The sequence below is a fragment of the Tachyglossus aculeatus genome, chromosome 14 (assembly GCF_015852505.1).
Source record: "Tachyglossus aculeatus isolate mTacAcu1 chromosome 14, mTacAcu1.pri, whole genome shotgun sequence".
NCBI classification, from domain to species: Eukaryota; Metazoa; Chordata; class Mammalia; order Monotremata; family Tachyglossidae; genus Tachyglossus; species Tachyglossus aculeatus.
The window spans coordinates 31,118,560-31,138,214 of record NC_052079.1 but is presented as its reverse complement, the minus strand read 5'-3'; the positions used below and the strand labels follow the sequence as shown (position 1 = coordinate 31,138,214).

The 19,655-nt window shown below is 43.1% G+C and overlaps 1 protein-coding gene across 2 annotated transcripts in view; it reads right to left on the bottom strand.

The window, feature by feature from the left end:
• Positions 1–19,655, bottom strand: part of TMTC2 (transmembrane O-mannosyltransferase targeting cadherins 2) — a 372,172-nt gene that overhangs the window by 159,794 nt on the left and 192,723 nt on the right. For both annotated transcript variants that reach the window (XM_038756319.1, XM_038756320.1), the window contains exon 3: positions 13,285–14,116. In XM_038756319.1, the coding sequence (XP_038612247.1) occupies positions 13,285–14,116 (832 nt within the window). The remainder of the gene's footprint in view (positions 1–13,284; positions 14,117–19,655) is intronic.

Here is a 19,655-nt window from a genome sequence, read left to right as displayed (position 1 = left end):
GCGCTTAGAACAGTGCTCTGCACATAGTAAGCGCTTAATAAATGCCATTATTAAATTAATTTAAATTAAATCTTAAGTGCTTAGTGGAACGCTCTGCACGGAGTACGCGCTCAATAAATACCATTGTTTGATTCATTCATTATGACGGATAATGTGGAGATTGTGTGAACTTCACTTTGAGGATAAAAGAAATATATCTTTGTTGTTCATCACCTGATTTATTGTTCCTACTCAACACTCTGCTCACTGTGAGAAGGAGAGAGGAGTGGGGGAGAGAGAGAGGAAAAAAAAAGGGAGTGAGAGGAAGAAAGAGAGGAAGTGTGTTAGTGGTGAGATTGTGGATTAGGGAAAAAGAGTGTGAGGTGGAGCTGGGTGTAGGGGGAGTTGGATGAAGGTGTCCTTAAGGTTTATTACTGGGAGTATGGAGTGATTTTTTTAGATGAAACCTTGAGAATACAGGAGAATAGATTATTAAAAAGACTCCAGAGAAGGAGTGTGGCTCAGTGGAAACAGCACGGGCTTGGGAGCCAGAGGTCATGGGTTCTAACGGCAGCTCTGCCATTTTTCAGCTGTGTAACTTTGGGCAAGTCACTTAACTTCTCTGGGCTTCAGTTACCTCATCTGTAAAATGGGGATTAAGACTGTGAGCCCCTCGTGGGACAACCTGATCACCTTGTATCCCCCCAGTGCTTCGCACATAGTAAGTGCTTAACAAATGCCATCATTATTATTAACCTGTTGAAAGCACCTGATATCACAAAAAATCTGTTTCTCAAGATAAATGCTGCTTAAGAGCGCTATGGACAGTGTATTGGAAGGAATAGATTTTACTACACTGCTCTGCACATAATAAGTGCTCAATAAGTACCATCGAAGATGATATATTATAAAACTCCTCAGTAAACCTGCCAAATAAAAACTGAAATTATCTTTATAACTGATTATACATATGACTTGATACTTCTAAACAAGTCCATGTGGCTTCGTGTGATTTAGCTACAGGGTATGCTTGCAATAATTTCTGAGGTAGAATTAAGAATCCAAGTGAAGCGTTAATGTATCCTGTGGCTAGAACCCTAGAAAACCAGTAACATAATGTTTAACCTAGCCTATGTAAAGTTTGTTAATAATAATAATAATAGTAATAATAATAATGCTGGCATTTGTTAAGCGCTTACTAGTGCTGGGGTACATACAAGGTAATGAGGTTGTCCCAAGTGGGGCTCACAGTCTTCATCCCCATTTTACAGATGAGGTAACAGACACAGAGAAGTTAAGTGACTTGCCCAAGGCCACAGAGCAGATGAGTGGAGGAGCCGGGATTAGAACCCATGATCTCCTGAGTCCCAGGCCCAAGCTCTGTCCTCTGTGCCATGCTGCTGATCCTGTTTACTTAGAGAAAAGAAAAGTGAACAACAGTTAATAGCTGAGATGAAAACAGAGCCCTTTTAAACCACAGAGTAAAATAGCTGATGTCTAAAGTTTTGGATTATAGGGTGTTTAAGAGGTACTGTAAAATGCAATCCAATTGGAGATGAAATCATGTAGTTGTGGACTAATGTGAGTAAATGTGTTGCAAAACATGCGAAAGCAATTGAAAATTTAAAATACTCTTGAAAAAGCTATGCAAATTCTTATACAGTCGACTTTCACTGGTCTGGAGATTAATCTCCAGTTCATGCACTATTCACGTTCTTCCTCCTCTCTGACTTTTGGCCACTTTGGTACGCAGAGCAGAGAAAGAGTAATGGAATCAAATTCAATTCCACAGATCTTGCTGTTTGTTAGTAGGCAAAATATTTAGTGTGGAGAAGATTGAGACTAATGGATTAGATGAAGTTTTTGGCTTACTTGGTGATTTCATTTATCCATGCTGACATTTATCCTAGCAGGGATAACAGTTTGAAAAAGATTCCAGTGGAATTAAAGGGTAATCCCGAGTGAGAAAGCCAACTGTGTGTCATCAAATCCAGTGGGGCTAGTGAAGTTGGAAATGAGTTGGGATTTTGAAAACACTATTTGGCTGAAATATAGGCTTACAAGAGCTCTTGATAAACATTAAGATTATTATTATTATTATTAATATTATTACATACTAATAATATTTATTAAGCACTTATCAAGCACTTACTGCTTTATTAAGCAGTACCTAAGCACTGGGGTATATAAAATACAATCAGATCAGATGCAGTCTCTTGTCCACATGGGGTTCACAGTCTAAGTAGGAGAGATACTGGAATTAAATTCCCATTTTTTGAAATGAGGATAGTGAGGCACCCAGAAATTAAGTGACTTGACCAAGCTCACACAGTACCAAGTAGCAGAGCCGGGATTAGAACACCTTGGTCTTTTGGTATTCACCCCACTCTCAACCCCACGACATTTATAATAATAATAAAATAATAATAATGGCATTTATTAAGCACTTAGTATGTGCAAAGCACTGTTCTGAGCACTGGGGTGGTTACAAGGTGATGATCAGGTTGTCCCACGGGGGGCTCACAGTCTTAATCCCCATTTTCCAGATGAGGTAACTGAGGCACAGAGAAGTTAAGTGACTTGCCCAAAGTCACGCAGCTGACAACTGACAGAGCTGGGATTTGAACCCATGACCTCTGACTCCAAAGCCCGTGCTCTTTCCACTGAGCTACGCTGCTTCTCACTTACGTACTTATCTGTAAATTATTTATTTAAATTAACGCCTGTCTTCCCCTCTAGACTGTAAACTCACTGTGGGCAGGGAATATGTCCATCAACTCTGTTGTATAGTACTCTCCCAAGCACTTAGCACTATACTATGCAAACAGTAGGAATTTAATGAAAAAGAAACAACAAAAAAATCCCACCAGATCCTCTTCTCCAGTCAGTGGAACAGGATGAGAAAATACACATTTCAGTTATATTGCCTCATCTTTTTGCTGGCTACCGTCAGAGATTCTCAAACAAATCTTTTCACCTTACTAAAATAATGATAATAATAATTGTGGTATTTGGGGATTACACACCCATTGTGGCTGCTTCATGCTCATTGTGGTGTCGTGACAAAACTGTTTTCAACAACTCTTTGTATCCCCAACCTTCACCTCGAGCTGGGTTTTGCCAGGCCCATCCAAAAGCCGAAGAGCACAGGTGCACGGCAGCTGTGAGACCACACTCCAAGGAGCACACCCAACCAAACTCCCCGTGCCCTTTTAGAGCTGTAGGCTTGTTTTCCCTCCTTGAAGTGAGGGATATTTTCTTACAAAACATAAACACAAGCAGCCATTTCAGGGGGAAAAAAAAACTGAATCTAAAAACCAGGTTTGAGAATTCTCAGCTGGCACCCCAAAATAAACTGACAGCTCATTGCCGAGTGCTCGAAAAGCCCATTTGTGCTGAGATCACAACTTGTCTCTCAGCTCAACCCCTGAATTCTTTTGTCCTCAGGGACACACATGTTGTACAGAAGCGGGAAGAGGGTGAAGCCTTTATTTTGCAACTTAACACAATTTTATTCACTTAACACACCGCTTCTGGATCGAAGATGAGAGAAAGGCAACCCCATACATTTTCACTGAACCCTCAGTGATGGTGCTAATAGTTCCATTAAGTGAGATAATCAAAGCAATTGGCTCCAACCTCTGCCAGTTGTTACATCTGACAACCAAAAAAACTAAATCCAGGTCTGAATCCTTACAACACACTCTATTTTGAGTTAATTCTCGGAAACCAGCCCTCACATTCAGCTTCTTCAGAACACAGGGCCTGTTTACTTTGGAAAGTAGGTCACACAAAATGCATTATACATGCACTGCCACCCATTAGTTTATAAACGCTCTCCCTTATTAGTTCAGCACCTACTTAACAGTGGAGGTCAAAATAGGGTAATGCTGTAAAAAGGGGCAGATTTCAGAACAGGTACCTTTTCTGAGTGAGTCATGGAAGGAAGTGCTAAGAAACATATTCTCATCTAATCATGATTTTGTACTAGAAATGGAAAGAAGAGGGTGTGTCAACACTTTGCAATTTACACTCTCTAAAACACCTGTCCAATCAAAGAACTGTAAAAGTGATATCAGAAGCCATTTTCTGAGTTGACTCTGTTCTTCCTGACGTACACCATCCTAAAAGGGACAATCTGACTCAATCAGCAAATAAGACAGTTCACTCTGTCATTTGATTAATCAACAGGACCCTGTTGAGAAGTTCTTAAAAACTACCTTGAGCCCCTTGTTCTAGAATGAAAATCACTTCTTGAGATTGCATGTGTCCTGAATTCTGCAGAAATGCCCCTGCTCAGTAAGCGAACCTATGTGGATAACAAATGCTTATCCCCACAACACTTCTATCTGTATCTATAATTTATTTACTCATATTCATGTCTTTATCCCCTTATAGTCTGTAAACTCGCTGTGGGCAGGGAACATGTCTACTGAGGGTTATACTGTTCTCTCTCAAGTGCTTAGTACAGTAACCTGCATACAGTAAGTGTTCAACTGACTGAATGACTGATTGATAAAACCCAGGGAATTCCACTGCAGTGCATTCTCCTAAGCACTTAGTTCAATGTTCTGCACAAGTAAATGCTCAAAAAATACCACTGATTGATTTACTTGAAGTGAGGAAACGATTCACCTTACATTCTTCATTACAACAAGATCCACTGTTCTCTATGCCTGGTCTTCTAAAACATACTTTAATTTGGAATCACGCTATCATCTGATGGTTTAGCTCCAACTTGGAGACCACAGCAGTGACTACACATTATAAATTACAAATAAATATCACTCATTGACCATCCCACTTAGAAGTAATAAGGTTTTCAATTTAGCACCATCTCTTCATCGCATACTTTTACAACTGAAATGACAGAGTACCCCAGATATGATCACTTTCCCATTAAATTTGATTTAGAAAGTCTCAGATTTTCTGTAGAGACTGAAAGCATTTGAACGCCCCCTGAGCAACTACTCTGAATATGATAATGGAGAAAAAAAATATAATAAAACCAACCAACTGGATGATACCAGGACGGTGTTGCCATCCTAGCCAGCGACTTCAATTTCATCGTAGCCTAAAAGCAACTTCCCTTTTCGGGAAGCTAAAAAACTAAGACCATAAAGCCACAGTAAATTAGTCAAGTTTCATTCAGCTTAGAGGTTCAAGTTTCATTTTAGGTCTGAGCCTTTTCCAAAGTGAAACTGTCAACCTACAGCTTGCATTTTATGTGCATTTCCCCGAAACTTAAAACCATGTGAAACTTGACTGGATCAGGGCCAGGAATTCTGCAGATATTCTGGAGACAAAAGGGAATATTTGCTGCAGTGTACTGTAGAGAATAGAGATGTGGACTTAATGTTCTGTAGAGAATAGAAAAGTGGACTAAATGGTGGGAGCATTGGCTTTTATTTCTAGTACACTCGTTCATTTAACTCATCCTACAGGAAGAACATGTAATATGGCAACCTTTTCACTGTACCTCTTTCTCGTCAATCTCGCACACATCCTCTTCAACATCCTAACTCTAGCCTGGAACGCCCTCCATCCTCATATCAGACAGATAATTGCTCTCCTCCACTTCAAAATCTTATTGAATTTACATCTCCTCCAAGGAGCCTTCCCTGATTAAGCCTCCTCTCCTCTTCCCCCAGTCCCTTCTGGCTGCTCTTACTTGCTCCTTCATTCATCCTCCCTCCCATACCCACAGCACATATATGTATATATGTGTATGTATATATATATATATATATATATATATATATATATCTGTATCTGTAATTTATCTATTTATATTAATGTCTGTTTCTCCTTCTAGACTGTGAGCTCGCTGTGGGCAGTAATGTGTCTGTTTGTCTTTATACTCTCCCAAGTGCTTAGTTCAGTGCTTCGCACACAGTAAGTGCTCAAAAAATACAATGGAACAAATTCATTCATTCATTCATTCACTAAATCATATTTATTAAGCATTTACTGTGTGCAGAGCACTGTACTAAGCACTTGGGAAGTACAAGTTGGCAACATACAGAGACGGTCCCTACCCAACAGCGGGTTCACAGTCTAGAAGACAAATTAACAAATTGTATTGTTTTAATCAATCAAAAAATCATGACTCAAAATAAACTGTATCATCATCATCATCAGCATCATCATTACTGTGAAATGACGGCGATAGTGCTTCTTCAACAAAGGGTAAAGATCTCCATAGGCAGGAATAGAAGGGATATGAATAAGTGTGATACATAGATTAACCTTGTTATTACTTAATGTATACACTATTCCTTCCCTGTACTGCGTACTGTGTGCAGAACACTGTACTAAGCACTGGAAAATAGTATGTGAGGGATAGAATATACAAATATCAAAATCAGGCTAGCATATGCTTATGAATATTTTTTCATAATTTATAAAGTCTTCTTTTGACCTAACAATTCAAGTTCAGGTTAAGGGTAACTGAATATCCACTGATGCCTGAACCAATCAGATATGTTTTACTGGAAAATAAGAGATCTTGGGTCATGTGAAGAATGTTAACTACAGTATCTGTTCATCTTGAAGACTGCTAATTCCTCCAACATGACCACGTAGTCAATATAGCACTTAAGACACTCACTGTGTTCAGGGCACTGTCCCACGAGCTTGGGAGTGCACAGCAGAGTAGTAGACATGATCCCTGAACTCAAGGAGTTTACAATATAAGCGAATATAAGTGCATAATTCTAGTAGAGTCAATCCTCATTTTTGCCAACACCCCATTTAAACTCCATTTTTAAGAACATTTCGAAGTGTCTGTGCCTGTGTGTTCCCAAATGAACCCGAGTCCATTTTAGATTAGCAGTTTTCACAGGATCAAATGCAAATCTAGGCTCCAAGAGGTTTACTGAACGAAGAGTTTACAGTAGTTTATGTTTCATAGATAACTCACGGAGTATCTCACTATAGAACTGATCTACCAAAAACCTGCTACCTACAGCAGCAAAACCACAAATAACGAATAAGATGGAACAGGATATGGATTCTCTTCACTACTTTATAAACCTGAAAGTATACATGGAGTTGTCCTTTGTATTAAAAACAAAACACTGTTGATGGTGGAATTCTTCTATGAGTACAGATATGGCTAAAAAGGCAAAGGCAGGACCCAAAGTCCCGGAAATAATGTGCACACACGGAGATGTCCCTGGTCGGACCGTTGTATTGAGACACACTATAGCCTAGTGACAAGAGCACTGGCTTGGGATTGAGAGGATGTGGGTTCTAATGCCAGCTCCTCCACGTCTGCTGTGTGACCTTGGGCAAGTCACTTCATTTCTCTGGGAATCAGTTACCTCATCTGTAAAATGGGGATTGAGACTCTAAACCTCACATGGGGCAGGGACTATATACAATGCAATTTCCTTGCATACACCCCAGTGCTTATTACACTTATTATTACTATGTGCCTGGCACATAGTAAGTGCTTAACACTATTATTATTATTATTATATCTTCAGAGAATGACTTAGATTCAGCTGTAAGAAATCCATGGGACTTATGGAAAACCTAAAGCACACCTTTCCAATCTCTTTAGGAATTGCTGAAATCAGAAAAGGGGATTGGAAATAGGTTTACTGGAAATATTTTAAAATAAAGTACGGAAGCCAAGATTCTGGCAGAGAAGCTGGGATGGGAGCTAAAGATCCCTAGGGCCAGGACAGGGGGGAGGTAGAGACTCGGGGATCATAGGTGATGCCCAAGATGACCTTGCTTCCCTAAAATTGGTCTGTGACATAAGGAGATCCAGTACATAATTAAGGGCCAGCTAATCCTTTTTTTATTGTATTTTTAAGATCGGTTTGAGTGTTACCACAAAAATCCTGTTGTGTACTGGGAACTGACTTTTCCAAATGTTAATCAAATTTTAATATTGCAACCACACCCTAACAGAAAGAGATGAAAACTTCAAAATATTTGGTTGTCCACTAAATATGTTGATGGCTGTCTCAGGAGAAAAAAAACAACATTCCTCACTTGCCTTCTCAAAGAAATGTCAAAATATAAGCATAGATTTCCCAAATCACTAAGCTACAGCCATTAAACTTGTCTCATTTTTCTCTCTGACCACCACTTACATGATGAGACCTATTTTTCAGCTTTCATTTCTGCACTTTGCAAATCAAGAGTTCAAGTTTTCCGGCCTGCTTGCTGATTAAGAGGAGGTTTTAAACATCTTCATTTATATTCAATCAAGTAATGACTGGCAGCTGCCAGCTGGCCTTGGGTCAAAAATAGGTCAATCGCCTTCACACATAATGTCTAAGGAGGAGTAAAATCTTTGTCAGCACTCCCAGTGGTCCCCCGTCTCCAAAATTTGCTATGGGCTTTTAACTCTAAAACAGATCAAGCAAGGAAGTTATCACACTCGATGTATTTTAGAGAGCCCATGGGTAGGGTACATTTCTCATTTAGGTTTTCTAATCTAATCTAGGCTACAGTCAACCCTCCCATGAGTCAGGGAACTAAGCGCTTCCTTTGGTTACATTTCCAACACTGTGTAGAATCTATAAAATACTTGTGAATTATGTCATTTAAACGCCGTAATTCCAAAGCCTTGGGACTTGAAGAGTTGTGTCGATACTCCCAAGCCAAAATAATAAATTGCATTTCTTAAAGGCCGCCCCGACTCATCAAGGGCAATGGAATTCTAGGAATCTTTCCCGGAGCCAGGAATTAGCCAACTCATCTACTGGCAGACTCTAACATACCTACCCGTGCCCCTCGGATGGAGGAACTAAGGTTTCAGGTACCTGGGTTTGCTATGTGCCAGCTTCGCTGTGCGTGATTTATCAGTCATCAGAGTTAGAATGGGGGCACAAAGAAGGAGGTGGTATCGGTGGCGATGGAATCCCTCAAATTTGACCACTCTGCTGAAATTCCACAGAACTGTATTTGAATTAGAACCATTACTGTACTTTCCAAGCGCTCAGTATAGTGCTCTGCCCACAGTTAAGCGCTCAATAAATACGACTGAATGAACAAACCAAAAAAAGACTTTCTAACACACTAAAAACAGTTGTACTCTTTCACCACATCTTCTCTTAGCCTGTCACTTATGCACTTTTTTTTTTTAGGATATGTGTTAAACGCTTAACAAACGGGCACTGTATTAAGCGCTGAGGTAGAAATAAGGTAATCAGGTTGGACATACTCCACTTTCCACCTGGGGCTCACCGTCTTAATCCACACTGTACGGATGAGGTAAATGAGGCACAGAGAAGTTAAGTGACTTGCCCAAGATCACCCAGCAGACAAGTGGCAGAGCCAGGATTAGAACTCAGGTCCTCCTGCCTCCCACGTCTGTGCTCTATCCAATAGGCAACACGGCTTGAATTCATGCCCTCAGAGCACTTTCAAAACTGCCTACACTCCACTCAGCTTAGAAACTGTACTTTTTCTCATGTGGTTTTTATTTTTTGTTCCCTTCCCACTCTCTCTGTTTTTCTCCGGGTGTTCTCTTCGTGCCACACTCCTCCTTAGTCTCACTGTTGTTTCCTCTGTTTCTCTTTATGTTCCTGCATGTCCGTGCCCCACTTTCAACGTGGTGGCTCTGAATGTTCTATATTTCTTATACATGCCTACATTCCCTCTCCTACCTTACCTTGTTGCTTTGCTATTACAACCCAGCCTGCAGACTTTGCTCCTCTAATGCCAACGCACGCTCTGTACCTCGATTCATCTATCTTGCCGCCAACCTCTCATCCACATCCTGCCTCTCTCCTGAAATCCCCTCCCTCTTCATATCCGACAGACGATCACTCTCCCCACCTTTAAAACCTTATTGAAAGCACATCTCCTCCAAAGTGCCTTCCCTGACTGAGCCCTCATTTCCTCTTCTCCCGCTCCCTTCTGCATTGCCCTGCACTTGGATTTGCATAATTTATGCATAATAAATCCATAATTTATTTTTTATACTAATGTCTGTCTCTCCCCTAGGCCTTAAATTCACCGTAGGCAGGGAACGTGTCTACCGACTCTGTTATACTGTTCTCTCCCAAATGCTTAGTACAGCGCTCTGCACCCAGTAAAGCTCAATAAATACGACTGATTGATCGATGTCTCCTCATCTCTGAGTTTGCGTGAGTCTGTGTTTCTATGTATTTATATCCCTCATGTGTAAGAACCCGAGAAGCAGCGTGGCCTACTGGAAAGAGTGTGGGCCTGAGAGTCAGAAGGGCTTGGGTTCTAATTCCGGCTCCACCACTTGTGTGCTGTGTGACCTTGGGCAAGTCGCTTAACAACTCTGAGACTCAGTTATCTCATCTGAAAAATGGGGCTGATGACTGTGAGCCCCAAGTGGAACAGGGACTGTGTCCAACCTGATTAGTTTGCATCTACCCTAGCTCTTAGTATAGTGCCTGGCACATAGTAATCACTTAACAAATACCATAAAAAACCCCCAAACAAAACAAAACTATACCTATAGGCTGTTGTCCTTGAGGAGTTGTGGATTCCTGTATACTTTTCTACTGTGTGCATGTTCCATCATCATCAATCGTATTTATTGAGCGCTTATTGTGTGCAGAGCACTGTACTAAGCGCTTGGGAAGTACAAGTTGGCAACATATAGAGACAGTCCCTACCCAACAGTGGGCTCACAGTCTAAAAGCACATATATGTGCTTGTAATAATAATAGTGGTATACGTTAAGTGCTTAATGTGTGCCAGGCACTGTTCTAGGCCCTGGGGTAGATACAAGGTAATCAGATTGTCCCATGTGGGGCTCACAGTCAATCCCCATTTTGCAGATGAGGTGATTGAGGCACAGAGAAGTGAAGTGACTCTCCCAAAGTCACACAGCTGACAAGTGGCAGAGCCAGGTTTACAACCCACGACCTCTGACTCCCAAGCCCGTGCTCTATCCACTAAGCCACACTGCCTCTCATGTATGCTTGGATGATTAGGTGATGGGCGAGAAGATGAAGTGTGCCAAACAGAGTTTTGCTGGCAAGGTCTCTGCCGACTCTCCCCGGTCAAATTGGGCAAAGATCACAGCAACAAAATCATCAAGGCAGGAGAGGCACTAGAAGACAGTCGTATTCACTGAGCGCTTACTGTGTGCAGAGCCCTGTATTAAGCACTTGGAAGAGCACAATATAACAGATACATTCCTGCCCTCAATGAGCTTAAAGTCTAGAGGACCGTAAGACAGGAGAGGAGAGAAGGGCTCAGGTGACTCCTCGTGACCCAACCCTAGTGATTAGTCACCCACCCAATCAATCGATCATAATGATTGAGTGCTTACTATGTGCAAAGCCCTGTACTAAGTGCTTGGGGGAGTACAATACTGAAGAATTAGCAGACCCCTCCCCTGCCCATAACAAGCTTACAGTCTACAGCCTAGATAGTGATCTGCTACCTCCACACCCCTTCCCAGGTGGCTTTTGAGGGGCAGTGTAGGTTTACATTCATTCATCACAATTGATGGGCTTCCACTGGTCTGTTGACAGATCAATTGGTATCACAGGCTCACACACATCTGCCATAGAATCCCATCCCGTCAGGTATTTACGGGAAGCTCCAGAACCGATTTAATTAGCCCTGCCAACCATAAATGCAGCTTTCAGGAGTGTCCAATGCGCACTGCCGAGGCTTCCACCAATCAGTTAGAAAACACTTCTCCTTAGGGGGTTACAAACAGTAGTACTCTTCTAGACTGTGAGCCCTTTATTGGGTAGGGACTGTCTATACGTTGCCGACTTGTACTTCCTAAGCGCTTAGTACAGTGCTCTGCACACAGTAAGCGCTCAATAAATACAACTGAATGAATGAACAGAGAAACCAAAGTCATAAGCTGTAAGGGATATCTCTTGTTGCCATGTCCGCCCAACACTTTTCTAAGAGTCCTTCCCAGATACATTCAGGCATTTATAGATATCTACCATCTTCCCAAAGCCACCGCTGGATCCCACCTATTGCCTATTTACCAAATCAATGGGGAAAAAACATGGTTGGATATCAGAGAGCGGACGGGGCAGAAAAGTGGCAGATGGGCTTCAGCATGAGAAAGTGCCAAGGAAAAGCCTCTCGGGAACCACTGAAGTGCAAAAGTGCACTTTTGTACAGATGTTTTGTACAGAAAGGCTCTGGGTATGTCACCCCCCTCCTCAGAAATCTCCAGTGGCTGCCTGTCAACCTACGAATCAAGCAAAAACTCCTAACTCTCGGCTTCAAGACTCGCCATCACCTCTCCCCCTCCTACCTCACCTCCCTTCTCTCCTTCTCCAGGCCAGCCCGCACCCTCCACTCCTCTGCCTCTAACCTCCTCACTGGGCCTCATTCTCACCCATCCCACCGTCGACTCCTGGCCCACGTCCTTCCCCTGGCCCGGAATGCCTTCCCTCCACACATCTGCCAAGCTAGCTCTCTTCCTCCCTTCAAAGCCCTACTGAGAGCTCACCTCCTCCATAAAGCCTTCCCAGACTAAGCCCCTTTTATCTCTCCTCTTCCCCATTGCCCCCTCCTCTGCCCTACCTCCTTCCCCTCCCCACAGCACTTGAATATATTTGTACATATTTACTACTCTATTTATTTTACATGCACATATTTACTACTCTATTTTATTGATGATGTGCATATAGCTATAATTCTATTTATTCTGACAGTTTTGACACCTGCCTATATGTTTTGTTCTGTTGTCTGTCTCCCCCTTCTAGACCGTGAGCCTGTTGTTGGGTAGGGACCGTCTCTATATGTTGCCGACTCGTACTTCCCAAGCGCTTAGTGCAGTACTCTGCACACGGTAAGCACTCAATAAATACAATTGAATGAATGAATGAATGAAAAGTGCATCGAAATGGGATAAACTGAATTTCATCAAGTGAGCACCTATCAACATTTTTTCAATAAAAACGGAAATTTCACCACAAATTCTGCTTTCGTACTTCCCAAGTGCTTAGTGCAGTACTCTGCACACAGTAAGCACTCAATAAATACAACTGAATGAATGAATGAAAAGTGCATCGAAATGGGATAAACTGAATTTCATCAAGTGAGCACCTATCAACATTTTTTCAATAAAAACAGAAATTTCACCACAAATTCTACTTTCGATCTCTCAGCTCTCCTATCTATGTGACATTCCAAGTCCCTTAAGGAAGTTTATCTGCGATCTGGCCATGTCACCTTCAAATGCCAGCTGGTTTCTTGCCAATCCAGTTAAAAAAGACAAGGACAGGAGTACAAGAATCAACTTGCTCCTGCTGTCTCATCCTCATGTCCTTTGTGTTTGAGTTAGAAATGGGAACAGAGACAAGTGAAAGAAAATGTTACCTTTGGCTGGGTTGACTTTTATTCCAGACCTATAGAGCATCTCCTCATTTTGCCAGTCCCCATTCCTGACAGCAGTCTTCAGTCCGTAGAAAACGATTAACGTGGCCATGGCGTAGAAAATCAAGTCCTTGTGAAATCGCTTTTGGACTTTGACATAAAGGGATCTGGCCCCCACTGTAATCAGAAGACAGAAACCCATACTGGGAATATATAGCACACGCTCTGCTATTACAAAGCCTACATAGAAAAACAGGTTCGTGGCAGGCATAAAGGGCACTATTAACATAGTTAGAGCCAGAATGACAACATTCTCCGTTGAAGGAAGTTGCGGTTTCTGGGTGGCGTGACTCTTGATGCCGTTTTCTACTTTTGATGTGAAAAAGCTGAGCTTCATCTCCGAGTTCCTGTAATCCCCATCTGAGTGGCAGCTGTGCCCATTGGTGTTCTGTCTGCCGTTTGATATGGCTTTCCCGTTGCATTCTTTCCCTGGGCTCAGACGCTTCAAACTGAAGTAGGTGAGAGAGAGGAGTCCGGTATAGAAGGCCACAGTGTGTAGGTTCCTCCAGTCACCCACCGTCTTGAGAAGAGGCACGGCATCCATGGACCAGTCAAAGCTGAGGGTGTCCGGGCACAACAACAGCCACAGGTTCTTGGTTGGCAGGTAAAGGAAGGTGAGGGTGCGCACGAGGGCACTGTCGGAGTCAGCGGCGGGGTTGTCCGAGTTGGAGAAGCTTGGCGGCTTGTTGCCCATCCAATATAATCGAGCACCCAACAGCGTGGCTCCCCAAAGGGCCAAGAGGCCAACGCTGAGGAAAAGGGACCCATTCTGCCTCTGAAACCAAAAGAAAAACAATGAGAACAACGATATCACAGGATGGGACAGTTTCAGGGCTAAAATAAAGTGGAGAATTCAAAAACGAAAACAGGCAAATGATTTTGTTTTCAATGATTTTAAGACTGCTTAAGGAAATCGTAGCTGAATCACTCTCTGAGTGTAATACTGTATCCATTTCATTACTTGTTTGCACCTAAATGAACAATCATTGAAAATTTGATTTTTTTTGCTTTCAGTAAAGACGGTGTTTCTTAGGAACAGGATTTATTGAAAAGCACCATCTACTGAACAAACCAATTTGTGGTTGCTACTGCATCAGCAGCAGAGACACCTGAAATCCTTCACTCTAAAAGAGTCATCAAACCTCACTTCTGCCATTTTGAATTTTATGGAGCAGTTTAGTCTTTGAGACCCTCCACTGAACTCATCTGTTTTGCTAAAACTGATAGTGAAATAATTTAACTTTAAAAAAGATTTCCTAGATTGACATTTTGTCTCCCTAGCACCATTCCCTGGAATTAGTACTTCAACCATTTTCGGGGTAGATAGGTTCATTCAAATGGAGAGAGGGGCCTGAATAATTCATAGTCTCTTCTTTTCATTCATTCAATCATACTTATTGAGCTCTTACTGTGTGCAGAGTACTGTACTACGTGCTTGGGAGGTACAAGTTGGCAACATATACAGATGGTCCCTACCCAACAGCAGGCTCACTGTCTAGAAGGGGGAGATAGACAACAAAACAAAACATATTAACAAAATAAAATAAACAGAATAAATATGTACAAATAAAATAAATAAATAAATAGAGTAATAAATACGTACAAACACATATACATATATTCAGGTGCTGTGGGGAGGAGAAGGAGGTAAGGTGGGGGGGATGGGGGGAGGGAGGAGGGGCAGAGGAAGCAGGGGGCTCAGTCTGGGAAGGCCTCCTGGAGGAGGTGAGCTCTCAGTAGGGCTTTGAAGGGAGGAAGAAAGCTAGCTTGGCGGATGTGTGGAGGGAGGGCATTCCAGGCCAGGGGGAGGACGTGGGACAGGGGTTGACGGCGAGACAGGCAAGAACGAGGCACAGTGAGGAGATTAGCGGCAGAGGAGCGGAGGGTGCGGGCTGGGCTGTAGAAGGAGAGAAGGTAGGTGAGGTAGGAGGGGGCGAGGTGATGGACAGCCTTGAAGCCCAGTGTGAGGAGTTTTTGCCTGATGCGTAGGTTGATTGGGGAGCCACTGGAGATTTTTGAGGAGTGGAGTAGCATGCCCAGAGAGTTTCAGCTCAAAGATGATCTGGGCAGCAGCATGAAGTATGGATTGAAGTGGGGAGAGACAGGAGGATGGGAGATCAGAGAGGAGGCTGATGCAGTAATCCAGTCGGGATAGGATGAGAGATTGACCCAGCAGGGTAGCGGTTTGGATGGAGAGGAAAGGGCAGATCTTGGCACTGTTGCGGAGGTGAGACCGGCAGGTTTTGGTGACGGATTGGATGTCAGGGGTGAACGAGAGAGCGGAGTCGAGGATGACACCAAGGTTGCGGGCTTGTGAGATGGGAAGGATGGTAGTACCGTCAACAGTGAAGGGAAAGTCAGGGAGAGAGCAGGGTTTGGGAGGGAAGATAAGGAGTTCAGTCTCGGACATGTTGAGTTTTAGATGGTGGGCAGACATCCAGATGGAGATGTCCTGAAGGCAGGAGGAGATACGAGCCTGGAGGGAGGGAGAGAGAGCAGGGGCAGAGAGGTAGATTTGGGCGTCATCAGCATAGAGATGATAGTTGAAGCCATAGGAGCTAATGAGTTCACCAAGGGAGTGAGTGTAGATAGAGAAAAGAAGGGGACCAAGAACTAACCCTTGAGGAACTCCTAAATAAGGGGATGGGAGGGGGAGGAGGAGCCCGCAAAACAGACTTAGAATGAACGGCCGGAGAGACAAGAGGAGAATCAGGAGAGGACAGAGTCTGTGAAGCCAAGGTTGGATAGCGTGTTAAGGAGAAGTGGGTGGTCCACAGTGTCGAAGGCAGCTGAGAGGTCTAGGAGGATTAGGATAGAGTAGGAGCCATTGGATTTGGCAAGCAGGAGGTCATTGGTAACCTTTGAGAGGGCAGTTTCCATGGAATATAGGGAACGGAAGCCAGATTGGAGGGGGTCGAGGAGAGAGTTGGCATTGAGGAATTTGAGGCAGCAAATTTGAGGAATTCTTTTGTGGCTGGAGAGGGGAAAGATCAAAATAAGGCCAAAAGCCACCACTTTTCTAGCTCCTTTCTTCAGTGATAGCACACACTTCACTCCATGGAGCCCTCTACTGTGCTTCATTGTGGCTTAGTGGAAAGAGCCCGAGCTTGGGAGTCAGAGGTCATGGATTCTAATCCTGGCTCCGACACTTATCACCTGTGTGACTTCGGGCAAGTCACATAACTTCTCTTTGCCTCAGTTACCTTATGTGTAAAATGGGGATTAAGACTGTGAGCCCCAGGTGGGACAACATGATTACCTTGTATCTATCCCAGCGCTTAGAACAGTGCTTGGCACATAGTAAGCGATTAACAAATACGAATATTATTTTAACAATAATATACTAAACTACTATTCAACAACATTCTTTTTAGGCACCTTAATGGAGCCAACCATCAATGGTATTTCATGAGTGCTTACTAGGCAACTGGGAGAGTACAATATGGACAATTCCTTTCCATGAGAAGCTTACAGCCTAAAGTGGGGAGACAGACCTAAAATAAATAACAGACAGGAGAAATGGGAGAGTATAAAGAAACGTAATGAGGATAGGTTGAATCTCGAGTTAATAAGGCGCACAGTTCCAAATACATTGGTGACACAGAAGGGAGGGTGAACAGAGAAACTGAAGGCTTAGTCAGGGAAGGCCTCATGGAGGAGATGTGATTTTAGTAAATTTTCAAGAAGGGGAGAGTGGTGGACTGTAGGACATGAAAGAGGAGGGAGTTCCATGCCGGAGAGAGGATGTGCATGACATAGTGAATATAGCATGAGCCTGGCGGTCAGAAGAGCATGGATTGTAATCACAGCTCTGTCACTTGTCTGCTGTATGACCTTGGGCAAGTCACTTCATTTCTCTGGGCCTCAGTTACCTATCTGTAAAATGGGGATTGAGACTGTGAGCCCCATGTGGGACAGGGACAGTATCCCGACCGATTTGCTTGTATCCACCCCAGTGCTTAGTATACTGCCTACCACATAGTAAGTGCTTATCAAATACCATAATTATGATTATGTGGGGAAGGGGTCAGTGGCAAGATAGGTGAGATTGAGGTACAGGGAATAGTTTGGCATTAGAGAAGCAAAGTGGGTGGGGGAGTTGTAGAGGGAGATCAGTGAGTGAAGTAAAGTAGGAGGGAGTCGGCTGAGTGCTTTATAGCCAATGGTAAGTAGTTTCTCTTTGATGCAGCTATGAACTGAACTGAATATTGGTGGACTCCAGCAGTTAGGGGATGTGAGGCAGAGGAGTCGCTAGCTAAAGAGACTGAGAAGAAGAGGCCAGAGAGATAGAAAAGCAGTGTGGCCTAGTGGAAAGAGCACGGGCCTGGGAATCAGAGGACTTTGGTTCTAATCCCGGCTCTGCCATGTGTCTGCTGTGCAACCTTGGGCAACCAATCAATCAATCAATCGTATTTATTGAGCACTTACTGTGTGCAGAGCACTGTACTAAGCGCCTGGGAAGTACAAGTTGGCAACATATAGGGACAGTCCCTACCCAACAGTGGGCTCACAGTCTAAAAAGTTACTTCTCTGTTCCTCATCTGTACCTCATCTGTAAGATGGGGGTTAAGACTGTGAGCCCCATGTGGGACAGGGACTGTGACCGACCTAATTGTCTTGTACCTACCCCAGTGTTTAGTACAGTGCCTGGCACATAGTGAGTGCTCAAATGCCATTGAAAAAAGGGACAGGAGGAGAATAAGGAGATGACAGTGTTAGGTCGTATTTTCCCATTAAATGCACTCCACAGTTCGAGCACAAGAGTGGAGGAAGCATATTGTGGAAGGGATTCAGGACTGTGGGTGACTGGTACAATGGAGACAGGAGAGCAAGGGAATCAGTTCAGTGAAGAGGGTGGAGTTGAGGGCTTGGGTTTGTGCATCGGAAGAAAGTTGGGCTTTATATGGAGACCAATTAGGACTCCAAATGAGTTCACACTGGCTAGTAGAAGAATATGAGGAAGACCTAATTAAAAAATAACAACCATCATAAGGTTCTTTCATTAATATTTCATTTTCATTATGTTTTCACACTTGCTCAAGTTTTAGTAATGAACAGAGGAGCACTGTGCTTGAGAAATCTTAGATTCATTCATTCATTCATTCAGTCGTATTTATTGAGCGCTGACTGTGTGCAGAGCACTGTACTAAGCGCTTGGGAAGTACAAGTTGGCAACATATAGACACGGTCCTATAACTTACATTTATGGTCTATATTCACTTCAATCAATCACATTTACGGAGTGGTTGCTATGAGGAATGCACTGTAATAATCATTTGGGAGAATATAACAGATTTGATAGACATGCTCCTGGCCCACAAGGAGCTTACAGTCTATAGGGGAAGACAGACATTAAAATAAATTATGGATAGGTACGTAAGTGCTGTGAGGCTGAGGGTGGGGTGAATGAAGTATACAGAGCCAAGTGCAAGGAAGATACGGAAATACGATCAATACGATTATATTGTATATATTACAATACGATAAATACGATTGATGATACGGAAGAGAAAGGGAGCAGGGGAAAATGAGGGCTTAGTCATGGGAGGCCTTTTTAGAAGAGATGTGAATCATCTACATAGAGATGGAGGTTGAAACCACGAAAGCTAATGAGTTCTCCAAGGAAGTGGCTATAGATGGGTAATAGAAGGGGACCTAAAATCAAGCTTTGAGGGACAATTAGGGAGTGGGAGGCCGAAGAGGAGCCTGCAAAATAGACCAAATAGAGAGATAGACAGGGATGCGAGAGATAATAATAATAATAACGATAATAATGGCATTTATTAAGCACTTACTACGTGCAAAGCACTGTTCTAAGCGCTGGGGAGGTTACAAGGTGATCAGGTAGTCCTCCGGGGGCTCACAGTCTTCATCCCCATTTTACAGATGAGGTCACTGAGGCACAGAGAAGTTAAGTGACTTGCCCAAAGTCACCCAGCTGACAAGTGGCGGAGCTGGGATTTGAACCCAGGACCTCTGACTCCACAGCCTGTGCTCATTCCACTGAGCCACGCTGCTTCTTTGAGTGGCAGTGAAGCCAAGGTTAGAGAACGTTTCCAGGAGACGGGGCTGAACCACAGCGTTGAAGGCAGCAGAGACTGCACGTGAAAATATTAGCCTGGTCCTTAATTTAAGGAGTTTACAATATAATAGAGGAGACAAGACAAGCATCCTATTAGGGTGTACAAGTGAAGGCATTGTGAGGGAGGGGTTGTTTAATTCCCAGGTGGAGGGCCGTGAAGGGGCTTTTTACAGATGTATTTCACGAGTAAACTCCTGATTTTCTCAACTTAAATCTCCCAATTTCCTCGATT